Here is a 14,608-nt window from a genome sequence, read left to right on the forward strand (position 1 = left end):
ACTCATTGTAAACTGAGAAGAAGCTGAAAGAAGTTATCAAGGGCTGCCTCCTGCTCTCCCAAGAGACAGCGGTTTCTGTGTAGCACCAACGTATGCTCCTGCAGCTGCGCGGATGGGCTGAGGAAGCCAACAGCGCTGGGATTCACATGAAAGCCCATCAGGGCCAGCACCTGCACTCACAGCTTTTTCTCCCTGGTAACACTTAAATAACTTGATTAAAAACATGTGAAGCCATGACCCCATCCCTGCACTGGATATTGCACAATAATATTTAAATACCGTATAAACAAGTCATCCCCTCTATGCAAAAGGCTATCAGCAGGGGGGATTGAGTTCAGCGTGGCATGTACCGGTGCAGTTCCTGGGGTGCTCCTGCCAAGCCTGGCTGCAGCTCAACAGAGTCACGCAGGAAACAAGGGAGGCTAGAGGAGAGGAACCCAGGCACTGTCTGTGGCTGTGAATGGTTTGTTGGGTGATGAAGGCCATCCAGTCCCCTGCAAAGGTCAGAGCCAGCTGGGAACAGACTGCTTCATGAGTGTCCACGGGAGCCCGCCTGTCCCGCTTTCAAGGCGTTGGCTGCTCCAGCTGTCCTGATGCCAGTATTCTGCGTGAGACGGAAGAAAAGAGAGAGGGATGAGCACCGATGGATGACAGAGCACACGCTGCCCTCTCCCTCCCCCGGAGCTGATGGTACAGTGGGCCAGAGGAAGCCTATCCCCATTCACATGCATTCATGCCCTAATGCATCACGTAGGAAACTCTCACACCAGTAGCACGATGAAGTTCATGCAGTATTTTCCATTTTTTAGAGCTAACCTCAAGTATGTTGTCAGCTGAAGGCAGCACATGTGGTGTGTGGGGTGGAGGTGTTTTGTGTAAGGGGTCCAGGTGCAGGGAGCTGAGCTCAGCGACTCAAAGTCCCTTATTAAGGACACGTTTGGGAAACACTCCCTGCAGATAAAGCATCTCCTTAGCCATGGCTAGAGAGGATGGAGAGGGTTCCTCTTCCTTACCTGGGGTCCTCAAGTCTTGTGTGGACCTTCCTGTTTTGCAGCTCTTGTGGGTCACACACACCCTCATTGCTCACCCCACTCACACAAATGTTTTATCTGAGGAAGTGCTCAGGGATGTGGAGGGCTGAATTAACTGTTTTGCTTAACTTAGTAAACAATTAATAAGGAGCAGGTAAAAACAGCGGGCCCTGCAATAAAGTCAACGAACCCAACAGCCTTTGTTTCCAACCATCATGGAAGGTGTTTTGCCAGATGACAGCGAGGTCACTCCCTTCAGAGTAGTTTTATTCCCTGGTGGTGAGGGGACACTGCTGTGCTTCCCATCACCACACTTAGTGCCTACCTCTGCCGCAGGCTGGAGTTGTCCTGGGGTTCTGGGGTGTGCAGGAGGCAGTGAGATGGCAGGGCTGCTCCCCGGCCAGGCTCTGGGTCTGGCTGGGACGGGATTAGCTGGCAGAGCTCTTTGGGGTGGCCGGGGCCTGGAAATATCCTACACAAGAAAGAAACAGTTTTGAATTCTTGGCCTGGAGAGATGCCTGACCTGAAAACAGAAATAATTTTTTGTAAGTGTGAGACAGCAGGTTGGGTATGCAGCTGCACACCTCAACGTCTCTGGTTTGGAGTTAGCCCCAGGGATATTACATCTAATGGCTGTGTGATGAAAAACAGGAGAAGCCTTACGGACTGGGCAGGAGTCCCCATCACAACTTGGCCTGTAGCATCCCTGCCTGAGACAAAGGACTGAAGGGATACAGACAAAGACCTCTCCCTCTCTGAAGCAAGGAGGGACCACAGTTGGCTGCTTCTACTGCTTATTGTATTATGATTAGTGGTTTTCATCATGTATGGGTTTTTCACCTATCAAGCTTCGTGAAGACCGGATAGCCTTAGGCTGCTGGGCAGCTGGCTTCAAACTGAGAACTAACAAACAGCGTAACAGGGTTACCTTGCTCTGCCTCCTAAATGGATCTGCAGGCTGAGAGCATGTCATATTCTGGCTACTAGAGGATCCAGAAGCTTTAAGCCTTGAATTTTGGAAGTAATAAGGAAGCTATGTTCCAGAGCCTTTTAATTAGCCCCATTATTGATGCAGTTCAGGTTGGAAGCAAGTTTCACACACATACACTCACTACATGACTGCCCATATAATGCCCATAAACCCCATATACATGTATGTACATGTGCTCGTACAAACACAAGCAGCCCTGCACCCACTATCAACCAGTTGTTACTCTGTTCGTGCACACAGCTGTCCCTAATAGGATACTCAGAGCATTGTTTTTCCATTCGTCTCATGAATTTCAGTGTAAAGCGTTCCCCTGGGGAGAAGGTACCCACACAAGAACTAACCGCCTGCTGTTGCTTAGTCTCTCTGCTAAGTCGCTGGCTTACAGGTGTTGATTTAATAAACACAGCTGCACTCACGACTTGGAGGGCACCCAAAAACCCTGCAGTCTCCTTAGACTATGCATAAATGTGATGCTGGATGTCTGCATCCGCCGATGCTTGGGGATCTATGGCTCTCCAAGGACCCTGCCCTGTGACTGCAGGAAGGACAAGGCAGACTAAATCCCACCAACAACTGCATCCAAAGAGCTCCTATAGGAATAGCAAAAGAGCAAATCTGGCAGATACTGCAAACATCTAGGAAGGACACTGTCACTAGCAAACAGTGAAATTAATGACTTCCCCTGACCTTCTACATCTTGTGGCTCTCCTCCAACCCAGAAATGGTAAGCTTTCTTTTGGAAATCCTAGGAAAAGTGTCCCATCTAGTAGGTCTGACTGATGTAAAGAGACTGGATATGTTGCGGGGGAACACAATGGAGGTCGTGGGGAATCTGTCAACAACCAGCTGGGAAGGATACCTATTCCTTATTGACTACAGTCAGCTTCCTGCTTTTGTTTCAGTTTTCTTTCCTGAGGCTGTTCACAGGAACAATGGATTTAGAAACAAATCCCATTCACTAAAATATTTTTGGTTTGTTTTCCTCTGTATCCTTCAGAGAGAGACTGCCTTGGAGCCAGCCTCCTGCTATCCCCCATCACTGAGCCCTTTGCTTCTTTGCTGGCTCTAACCTAAAAAAGCTAGTAGGGAACTGTTTTGTTAAAATGTGTTTAAGTGAGTCTGAGTGATTTGCCATATTTTCCATAAGAATGTGGGGTCTGTACTAAGCTTAAAACAAAATTGCCAACAAGAGAAGTAAATCAATACCCTTTCCTTATAACCATCACAATAGCCTCACGGCTAGGGTGCTCACAAAACATGGGGTTAGTCTGGGATAAGTCTAATGTTTCCTATGCAACACGCTAAAGGTCCATTTCTGCTCCACATCTAAACTTGTCTGAGGCTCCTGAGGCTTCAGTCCAGGAATGGCGAAATGGAATATACCCGGGGGAACATCCCAAGGAATGGGGATCCTGTACTCAGCACTGACTGCTAATCTCAGAAGAGTTTGTTTCCAGGAGCTAAAATACATATAAATGCTAAGAGGAGCTTTGCTAGGCTTGCTTAGTGAAAAAATCTGTACAGCCCTTTTGTTCCTGGCAAATTATCTAGTTGATTTGCAGCTAAAAAACATGTTTAGATGACCTTGGTAAAGTGAATGTTGCTTTATGATCCAAGCTACCTGACTCCAGGTCCAGGTCAGAGGTATCGGGGGACCTGAATGAAGAGTAGAGGTGCATGCTAGCACCCAGCACGGTCACTGCCAGCTACACCGCAAGGCAAGGCTGCCAGCGGTCCTGCGGCGAGATGGAGCACGCACCCGTGAGCACGGTAATGCCAACCAGGGCTCGAGAGGCTTCACCATCCCCACTCAGAGCAAACCTCCCACCAAACCGCCTCTGCAGGACGGCAGCATGGCTCCGTACCTGAGTGGTGGGGGGTTTGGGAGCAGGAGGTGCAGGCCTGCTCGGGGGTATCCGCCGGGCAACGTCCTTCGTGGGTGCCAGCTGCGCTGGGCTGGCGGGACGCCCCACACCGCTGTAGCTGGTGGAGAAGGCAGAGGGCTGCTGCGTGTTTATTCGGAGCCCCGGAACTTGCTGGGGAGGTGGTTTCGAAGGGATTTCAGGGACGCCAATCACCTGTGCAGAAGATCCACAAATCCCAGGAGTTAGATACTTCCACTTCAAACCACCTTTTTACCCTCTGTTACGCTTTTGAGGGTCTGCATGAGGTGTTTGGGTCACACAGTAAAACCTTTGCCTGCAGCACCGGTATGTGTTGTGTGTGTCTAGTGTGTGTTGGTTACAGAGACTGGGACAATTTGGGATCATGAGGCAGAAATGGGAAACAAGAGAACAGAGTAATTCAGGCATTACCACTGTAAGTGATGCTTGCAAATAAATCCAGTGTTTGCAAGTTTGAGAGGGGGTTGTGACAGGAGAGAATCTACGAGGAGAGACAAGTGGCCACACAGGCCTGGTTAAACCCAGCTCCCACCTTTAAAGAAGTGGCTAGAAATAGATGCTACATTCGGTTATCACTGGGTTTCAGCCTTGGGGGATGTCTCTGTGTTTTTCCCATCCTTTGAAAAACCCATTCCCTAACCGCAGCGTGAGAGGGAACCACATCCCCCATCGCAGGGCAGCTGGGCCTCTCCCCAGGGAAGCAGAAGGTCACTTGCCCCTACCTTCCTCTGCTCCTGGGGGGTTTTCAACTTGAAGGCAGGGTTTGCATGCCCATTTCCAGCGGTGTCACTGACAATGACAGAAAGAAAAGAGAGTTATTTCCTTTATGCATTTTCTCCGTTTTCTTTGCTCTGTTTTTCATATTTTAACTGCAGTAAAAAAAATTAGAGGCAAATGCCGACTATACCAACAAACGGATTCAGTTGTATTTCTCACAGCCTTTCCAATTTCTCTTCTGCCCTGACAGTGAGAAGGGGTGGATACAAGCAGACAAGTAACAGCAGTGACAATTTACCTGAACTGCGGGGTCTTCTTTAGGGAACAGATGACAAATTTATTCCAGCATTTCAGATAATAGACTAAAAACATGATTCCAATGAGAAGCAGAATAGGAGCCAGGATGGCGAGAGTTATCACGACCGCTGAAGGGCCTAAGGGCAAGAAAAGCAGAGTCAGTTGAGTGGAAAACTCCCTGCTCCCCAAGACAACTCAAGCCCTTCTGAAGTGCCACCTTAGCACGGTTGGTCCCACTCACCTTCGGGCATGGGGGGACCACTGTCCAAGCTTCCTCCCCTCCCCTGCTTGCTGCAAAACGGAGGGGCCCACCCCTGGTTGCAGTGGCAGTTCTTGTTGTTATTGCAGACCTAGAGCGGGAAGAATCAGAGATATTAATGCCAGCTCCTGAAGAAACTGCAAGATAAAAAAATTAAGCCTTTGCTTAAAGAAGAAACTCTTGATGGCATATATAGGGAGTTAAGGGCCTAGAAATATTTTCTTTTCAGGGAATGAAAGTGCCTTTTACTTCCACAGAAATTCTCCCTTTCTCCAAAAGACAAGGGTTTTCAGCTGAAGTGTACTAACCTGGAATCAGGAGAAAAGCAGCATTTCAAAATGCTTTTCTCTAGTTCCTATCTCTAAACTGAAGGATACAAGTCTTATTGTTTAGGTTTATGACTTTGTTTTATCATTTAGGCAGCACTTGGAAGGGGGATGATTCCTCCAATTAGAGATGTCCTCTGCTAATTGTAGCATTTAATTTGATTCTGTGGAATAGCTGACAATCTCTTCCTACAGCTTCATGGATCCTAAGAAATGAAGCAGACTGGGAAAGAAAGAGCAGGGCAAGTCCCTCTCCTTGTCAGGTACATGATGGAGCCTCCCAGGCTGCTGAAGGAGGCACACACTGCTGTATTTATCACTCCTCTTCATTGCCCAACTGGATGGAGAGATGCTGATGTTTTGTGCCACAAACATTAGCAAAAGGTATAAAAAATTCTCACCAGCTTTTCTTTCCATCCCCTGAGGACACAGCAGAGCACAGTTTGGGATAAACTGTTCTAAACATGGCTTTTTACTATTCTTTTCCCTCAGTAAGATTTTTTTTTTTTTAATTCAATCTAAACTAGGCCCAGAACATCTTTCTGTAAAATTACCCCTTCTTGTTTTTCATCTATTGCAATTGATATCCCTCATGTAGACCTCCTTAAATCCTATGTCAAAGAGACACCCACAGATCAGAAAATGCACCAAACATGAAAGGAATGTGCAAATTAATAATCAAGAAGCAGAGGTCCAGAGCAAACCTAAGCGTGGTATCAGAACTGAGCTGAACAGCCATCCGCAGATGAATGGCAGCCCATCCTGCTTCAGTCTGAAATGGAGTTGAAAAGGAGGACACCTACTCCATGCCCGTGGCACTTCTTGCTACAGCTTTCAGAATCAAAGATGATGGATGTGTTCTGGCAGCGTCCCTCAAAGCAAACCTGCAGAAAAAGGATCCCAAAGCGTTAGATCTTTGGGTTATGCACCATACTGCCTTGTCTTATTTTGTGATTTGCAGGGTCTCAGACACCTTGGCAATACCCAGGGCAGGACAACAGGCCATGAAGTCAGCCTGGTTCCCAAGCAAACATTCAATCACTACCCTAAATCCCAGCTAATGTGCATCAAAGAGAGGAGTAGGAGCTCAGATGTTGGTAGTTTGGCTGCACCCATGTGCCAAGTCTCTGAAGTAGCTCTCAGGTGTTGATTTCTAGTTATGTCTAGAAAGACAACCTCTACCAACTAGTGAATCCCAAATTTAGCACTTGCCCTGGACTTCAACTGGCAAAGTCTTAAGGTGTATATTCTTCCACTGCTTCTCAGAAACCTCTAAGAAATTATTTTTCTCACAAACATAACGATCCCCTAGAAAAGCATCAGGCATAAGAAATGAATGGCTTGATAACCACAAAGCACTTTCCAGATAGAAACCTGAACCTCTCCAAGCCATTACAGGCAGGACTGTACCTACATGATGGCTCCCACACTTCGTTCCCGTCAGCACCAAGCCAGGATCCAGCATCTCCTTTTCTTCACTATCAGATCTGTACACATGGGTCCCTCGGCACCTCAGCTCCGTCCTCTGCGTGCGTATGGTTGTGTCTATGGCCACTGCATTGGACTGCAGGGGTTTGGAAGCAGAGCTCTGGCACTGGATCTTCCCACATTTAGCATCCCTGATTTCAAGGGAAAGGATAGAGTGATTATTTCTGCCTTGCTGAATGTTTTGCAGGCATCAGCTCTACATGTAAATTAAAGCAGTGTTGAGTCATTGTCCAATGGCAAAAGAGCAAGCACCTCCCAAGAGCCAGCCCAAGCAACACTGTCTGATGGGTACTGATGGTACCATTTCCCTGTCCCCATGGGTAGGCCAGCCTCAACAAAATCACAGATAAGACAAAGAAATTCTTGTCTCAGTTAAAAAGCTACATTTTAGCTGACAGATTTGAAAATCCTATTGCTTTGAGAAAATATCAACTAGATGTTTTAAAATGCAAAAGACGGGGAAAATGGTAAATTTAAAGCCTCAGTCGTAAGGGCTCTAAGTCTGACTAGGATGTAGCTGCTTTCCCAGAAGGTGGATGGAGGGAGTGAAACCAAACCATGGATCAGTTTTATATACTGGCTCATAATTTTGTCATATACAAAAACATCGTCCCCAAAGAGCAACTCTTGGCTGCCATTCTGCTTTCTACCTCATCTCACACTTCCTGTAGTTGCCGTACATATCCTTCCCGCAGTTCCCGTAGATGTCTCCAGCGGCATTAACCTTCTCAAAGCAGGCGTCTGGTGCTGGCCTTGCTCCTGGATGGAAGAGATTCACATGGCCGATTCCTGCGGAGCCTGGCAGCCCATCTCACCCCATGCCAACCACTCTGTTATTCTTTCTCTGGGATTGTTTGAGCATAGGAAATTTTTGCTGCCTCCTCCAAGGAGAAAAGGCTCCTCAAACTTTGCCACTGATAATGGGTATGGAAGGTACTACTGCCTTACACAGTGTGAATAATAGTAGGATGCCACATAATATTGCCTGTTCAAAGGACAACGTATTTCACTGCAGGTAGTGTCCTTACCAGGCCCCCACAGCTGCACGCATTGGTCTTTATACGTGAGACACATGCCACTGTAGCAATAGGCCTTTCCTCCGTCGCAGGATGCCCCATCGATTTGGTAAGAGTTGGGGGGGCAAAACGGTGACTCGCCAGTGCAGTATTCTGGGAGGTCACAGAGTCCTGATCCTTCCCTGCAGAGAGTTCCCGGAGACATCAGCTAAAAGGATACAAGGGGAAAAAAATTGAATTATTGCTTGGCTCTTTGTGGTTTCATGTCTGCACATTATCTCCCTGTAGATAAGAAAAACATCTTGCACGCGTCTCTTCATCCACCTTGTCGTAGGTTTCTTGAGGTCAGCAGTGATTCAAATAACTCTGTAACGTCATTAACTGGGTGAGCTGTGTAGAATCAAATTAATGACTGGATCCCTTCCCTGGGTAACGATGAGATCATGCACAGCAAATAAGGCTGCCACATCTCAAGGGGACACCGATCCATCTCCCTCTACTCTAGGGTAGGATCTGATTTACCTAAACCATTTCCGACAGATGTTTGTGTAATCTAATCTCAAAACCCTCCCTGTTTGGGAAGTTTCAGTGTTCGCCTGTCATTTCTGCTGGAGACATTCTCCTAATGCTCAGCTTATGTCTCCATTGCTTACGAGTTTGCCCAGTTCATCCCTGTCCTGCGCACCACGGACATGGAAACGCAAGGACACACACAGTTACATCCAGGAGGTTTTTCCAAGTCTCTTGTGAAAGGAGTGAGCCCATGTGGATTCTCAAAAACTGTTTTCCACATGCTCAGGATAGGTCAGTAACAGCACGCAGTCAATGTGCAAACACAAAAAAAGCTTAAGAGAGATGTTTGCCTGTGTTCATTTTCGAGTTCATTTGCTGTCAAAGCTTGAGATCTTAACCAGCCCCTATAAGGAAAGCTGAGATTTCAAATGATCGTGGCCACTCGTATACAATCCTCCTTGCTAGCACGTCTTCAGCAAGCACCTAAAGGAATTCAACCGCACCCCTGAAAAGAGGTTCAGAGCAAAGACAGAATCCAGCCTAATCCTCAGAGGACGTGGTTGCTCTAAGAGCTCTGTTTAGACTTTTTCTAGAGACAAAGGAGAGAAATATTCATTCTGAGTCATGCCACCCCTAAGGGTTCAGGAGAGGCAGTGTGACTTCATTCCAGCGACATTCACAGCTCACCTTAAGCTGTCACAGGAGTCAGTTAAATCAGTCAGCTAGAAGAAAGGACCCCTCTAGTTTGACTGCACTCGTAGGTCTTGTACCGAAAAAATCAGACCATGTTGCTTGCAGGTGAGGAGCTGAACTCTACATATGGCTCTTTTTGCTCCCCCTTCCCCTCCATTTTTCAGCCTCATGCTTCCACCACTGTTATGCCCTCTCCACTCTTAGGAAAACCCAGAGATCCCACCTTGCACTGATGACAGCAGCTGCCATGGGCACATTCAGCACCCAGCTTCAGGGAGCAGGTGCTGGCGTCGCAGCAGGGGTTGTTGCATTCCTAGGAGACAGTGAGATGCAGCAGGTTATAAGGCAGATGATCCAGACAAGAACGTGACAGAGCATCGAAGTGTGAGGCTGAGGCTCATCTGTTCTCGTACACGATGAATAACATGCAAACGAAGCAACAGCCTTCCTTCCACAATATGTTCACGATACCGATTTCGGCATGTGCTGAAATACAGTGCTGCATAATTACACCCTCTGACAGACTGACTGGATACTATAGGCTGTGCTCATTACATCAAGCCTGGGCTGCTTGTTCCAGCTCCCTTTTGTCTTATTAGTCAAAATACAGATTTGGAGAAGCGAGATGCAGTGCTAAGAGAAGCCCTATCGTTACCAAGAATGGAGCCGCAGGTAAAGTGAAGTTACACATGAAACTGCAACATCTAAGATCACTTTTTCATTTCATTTTTAAATGAATTTTTCTTCACTTGTGTTCAACCATGGATTACACCATCCCTGAGTTCTGGGATGCACTGTACTACGCACTGTAAATTTAGTTAGACGTGATACTTACAACCTTGATTTACATGGTGTATGCCTTTACGTACAGGGAAGGTATGCATACCTCCTGCACAAACAACAGCTGTTTACACATCGCATAACTGCATTTGCAAAATACATAATAAAATCACTGTGTCCCACTAAACCCCAAATGGTTGGATCTGAACAATTGTTACCTCCACCTCTCCACAGTCACACTCCTCCCCCTCTTCCAAGTAGCCATTTCCACATTTCTTCCCACCATACATTTTTTTGGTATCCGGCATATTGGAGAGACACATCCCTCCACCAGACTGCAGATACTTCTCCAGCTCTTTTCTATTGCACTGGTTGAACACCTTGGGGAATGGGTGCCTGAATACGGACAGTGTAGAAAAACATCATGACAGATCCAGGCAATGCTTGAGAGAACCAAAAATGAGCACATGCAAATCCTGACACGTGTCAAAGGGCACGGGTCCTTCTCTGAAGTCTATGAAATTGTGGAAAAGCAGATCGTGATTTTGTGTGCCTGTTCCAAATCAGATCCATCTGGATTCCATTTGAAGATAAGGTGAGATTGCACTGCAAGACTGTCTAGTGATATACCAGCCTTAAAAAACAAACCTTATTGAAAGAAAAATAAGTTGAGTTAGATTCGGCTTTGACAGCTGAGATGTACAGTGGTCCTTCCCTGCTCAATACTGAAGCTGCAGCTTGTTCCAAATTCTGCTTGAACATACCTGAGAATCCATCACTTGGACCGTGAATAACTATTTGTGAATTTAACTGATAAAAATAATATTTTCTTTTTCCTATCTACTGCCTCCTTGCAAAGGCTGTGATCATTTTCTGTTACATGAATTATTAATTTCTGTTGCTACAGTGCCAGAACCTATGCACTCTCTATATATGACTGTATGTATGTACATTCATGTTCCTCTCTCATGCCACTATGTTTCCACTTCTCACCCAAATTTTTTTCTTTATTGAAGGAAATCATGCATGTAAAAGAATGTAGCTATGGAGAAAATTTTGTTAAAACTTGCTAAACCCCAAGAAAGAAGGCTTGAGGAGACAGGGAATGTGGCTTTAAGTGAATGGGTTCAGTGAGTGTTTTTACGTGACTGAAATATGGAAGCTGTTGTGGTTCCTCATCCAAAATGAGCTCTGGAATCCCTGTGGGTTTCCAGAGTCAGTCTCGCTTCTCCTTTCCCTCAGGCCAGCTATGTCTTCCCTTTTAAACACAGGCTTTCTGTGGCTCACTGAAACCAAGCAGTATTCTTAAGACAACATGCAGTTGATCTATGTTCATGTCTCCTGACTCAGAAATACAGCCCTATCGCTGTGCCTTGCAACAAGTCAGTTCTTTCCTAAAGCAGTCGTTTTTCCTCATTACCACATTATGCTCACATTATCTTTAGCCTGAGATGCTTTAGAAACCGTATCAACTATCTATCTACACATCTGTTAGTGTGCAACAGAGAAACAAAACCCCTGTAAACCTGCACATGCCAAGGTCACACATGTTCTGGTCACCCCTCGTTTCTCTGTACTTGCTGGCAGTAGGCAGTGCAGGTTTTGCAGGCAGATGTGTGCATATATACACTGCACTTGCTTTGGTGTGATGGATCATTTGGTAGGACCCATTGGGAAGCACAAACTCAGAGATGAGGGGTTAGAGGAGTCCTGAGACAGCCTCTCAGGACAGAAGATAAGAAAATTTTCCTTTTTACCTGACAGTTTAGAGCTCCACTTCTAAATGCTGCCAGGTCCTACATCACCTAAAGCCAATCTCGGACGAAGTAAGTTCATTGGGAGTTTAGCAAATTGCTACTGATATGTGAGCCAGGGTTTGCCCAGCAGTATTTTCTCCATAAACACACTGCCTCCAAGAGGCAGCAGCAGACCCACCTTCAGTCTGCATTTCTAGCTCTTATCCCACCAATGCTCTTGTAACAAAGCCCTTTGCATCTGTCTGACGGACTCACCCGGTTGCAGAAGCCATGATGCAGCCTCCGTCTTCTGCAGGGGTAGTACAGCAGCCAGCCGAATCGTGATTCATGCCAAAATTGTGTCCCATCTCATGGGCAATGGTAGCAGCAACACCAATGGCATTATCAGAGTGATCCTGTGCAAGGTCAAAGAGGCAAGTCAGCATTTCACTTGTGCCCGTCCTGTGCACCTCTGAGTCAACGGGATAAGTGACACTTCTCATTGCTACATGTAGAAAACATCTATTGAAGGTATTCCTGCCTATGAGCGCATGAGCTAGAGGCCTTCATGGGAAATACTTTCTTCCTGATCTTTAGGAGGCATCTGTCCTACATACTGCTGGCAAGAAACATCATATTAGGCATTAGCAATTGCTTACCATGTTTACTCCTCCTGACTGGAACTCAGAACACATGGCCATCACAGGAGCCAAGCCTACTGTGGTACCTTGGAAGGGCACACCCCTAAAATCAACCCAAAAAGACCATGAAATGTCACCAAGGCACTTGAGAAGGCAAGGCAGAGTAATGTATCCTGCAGTCCACAGCTTTATACATATCCACAGCATCGGGTGAATACATTTTCTTTATCGTATCTTCAAGTACAGGACATTATAGCAGAGCTACAAAGCCCTCAGACCTATTTTTCTTTGGCTACTATTCTGTTTTATGGGCCAACCAGCCAATCCTATTCTTCATAATGGTCTGGTGCCAAAAAGTGCTTCCCCTGAGCTTTGCAACAAGCACAGAAAATACTATTTTTGAAACAATACCCAATTAAGGATCCAAACACTTAATTTACCTTAAGCCTGCTATTTGCCAGCCTGGGACTCAAGGATTTGTCAGAGGACTAGATAACACCTTTGAGATGCAGCCACACTCGGTTCCTGCCTGGCAAGCTGGAATTCTGCACCATCCCTGATAGCATGTCTGAAATGGGAGCCTTGAAAATCGTGCTCAGGACATGACTAGGTGAAGGTGAAATATAGTAATGTTAAAGGGAAAAAAACCCCAAACAAACAAACAAGGGAAAAGGCATTGCATCTATGCAGTTCAGTCCTACAGGTCTCTCTTCTGACTCACCCCTGTTTACTGGTGGATGAATTACCATGGGAGAGGTAAGGAGGTCTAAGGATTGCTGCAAATTTTTCATCCAATGACATCTGGCCATAGCTACTGGCCCTAATGAGGTCAGTAGCATGAGCCACAGATCATCAGCTAGCTCCCAGCACCGTGCTGCCCGTGTCTCAGAGGGATGAGTTAAGAACAAATGTCTTCTGCAAAGGGCTTAACTCCCCGTTACAGGTGTTGCTTATGACTCAGATTTTCCTGAAATTGTATATGTAGCTGTGACAGATCATGTGCAGCCGCCTGTGACACACACACACAATAAGCTGATGCACTTTGGTGCTTGTGTATGGAGACTGCTGCATAGCCTGGGACCTCCACTTCTCCTAAGGTTATTGTGCTCTCGGTGCCAAAGCTTAATGCTGGCCACACAGTCACCACATAAATGTGCCACTCTGAATCTTGGAACCGTGTAATCTCACGTACTGATTTCTCATCCACCCAAACAGGAGAATATTTCAGGAGAAATAAACCTACGTGATTAGTTGGGCGTTATCATGTTTTCTGTGTGCCCGCTCCTTGCTACTCCAGGCCAGAAAGGACTTCAGGGTGGAGTAGGGGTTCTCGGTTACATCGCATTTATTCCAATTACTCCAGATCTCCAGTCCCACCAAGGCAATCCGGATATTCAGGGATCTGTAAAACTAAGATACAGGAAGCAAAAGAGATGACAAAATGAGCACCACTTATTTATTTTACTGTCATTTAAATCTTGTATCTAAACCCTGCTAAATGCTCCTACAGATACACATGTCCAGAGAAGATGTTCTCTCTGGAAACACACTGCAATCTGGCTCCACAGCTCTGCAGAGGGAAATGTGCACCACCCACAAACCTAAACTCATTGAACTAGAAACACTGAACTTTCATTTTTTAAATGAGTGAATCTAGAAAACAGAAGCTGGAGACTGAGATAATTTTTATCTTTAGATATGTCAAAATTCCTGAAAAGAGGAAGGACATAATCTGCTGCCCACATCAAATACAAACACGTCAAGTCTTCATGGTTGGGGTGTGAAGGGAGCAGTGGAAGGAGTTTAAGGGGAGTATGAAGGAAGTAGGTCTAAAAAGTTGAGACATTTAATTCAGCAGCAGTGAGTACCACTGCAAAGGTGATCTCTGAAGGCTTCTTCCACCTCTACTTGCCAAGATTTCTACAGTGTAAAGTGAATGCCCTAGTCCCTTGTCAAAAAGCAGTATTCATGTAACATAGTTAATACAGAGATGTATTAAAACACAAGGGTGCTCATTCTGGCTCCAAGGTAAGGAATGGAGATTCCCTCACCCCACCCCAGATATCCAACAACAGAATTGTTCAGTGCTCTCCACTCCCCATGTCACTGGGGAGAACTGTTAAAACATTATTCCCTCTCCCAAGAAGGCAGTATTCCTCTGACACAATTATTCTCATAATGCACGAGTTGGACTTTGCTTTCCTCACTTCACACAC

General features: G+C 46.1%; 1 protein-coding gene across 1 annotated transcript in view; it reads right to left on the reverse strand.

The window, feature by feature from the left end:
* Positions 1-529: 529 nt before the first annotated feature.
* ADAM19 (ADAM metallopeptidase domain 19) overlaps positions 530-14,608 on the reverse strand; it is a gene marked incomplete at its 5' end in the record, with an annotated part of 28,907 nt that continues 14,828 nt past the window's right edge. Inside the window, 15 exons of the mRNA XM_010153271.1 lie at positions 530-604; positions 1,357-1,503; positions 3,888-4,100; positions 4,649-4,715; positions 4,942-5,077; positions 5,182-5,290; positions 6,329-6,409; positions 6,940-7,144; positions 7,664-7,772; positions 8,042-8,237; positions 9,459-9,548; positions 10,234-10,411; positions 12,028-12,167; positions 12,411-12,495; positions 13,636-13,802. Coding sequence (XP_010151573.1) covers positions 530-604; positions 1,357-1,503; positions 3,888-4,100; positions 4,649-4,715; positions 4,942-5,077; positions 5,182-5,290; positions 6,329-6,409; positions 6,940-7,144; positions 7,664-7,772; positions 8,042-8,237; positions 9,459-9,548; positions 10,234-10,411; positions 12,028-12,167; positions 12,411-12,495; positions 13,636-13,802 — 1,998 coding nt within the window. The remainder of the gene's footprint in view (positions 605-1,356; positions 1,504-3,887; positions 4,101-4,648; positions 4,716-4,941; positions 5,078-5,181; positions 5,291-6,328; positions 6,410-6,939; positions 7,145-7,663; positions 7,773-8,041; positions 8,238-9,458; positions 9,549-10,233; positions 10,412-12,027; positions 12,168-12,410; positions 12,496-13,635; positions 13,803-14,608) is intronic.

This window comes from Eurypyga helias, unplaced genomic scaffold (assembly GCF_000690775.1).
Source record: "Eurypyga helias isolate BGI_N326 unplaced genomic scaffold, ASM69077v1 scaffold32186, whole genome shotgun sequence".
In the NCBI taxonomy this organism is placed as follows: domain Eukaryota; kingdom Metazoa; phylum Chordata; class Aves; order Eurypygiformes; family Eurypygidae; genus Eurypyga; species Eurypyga helias.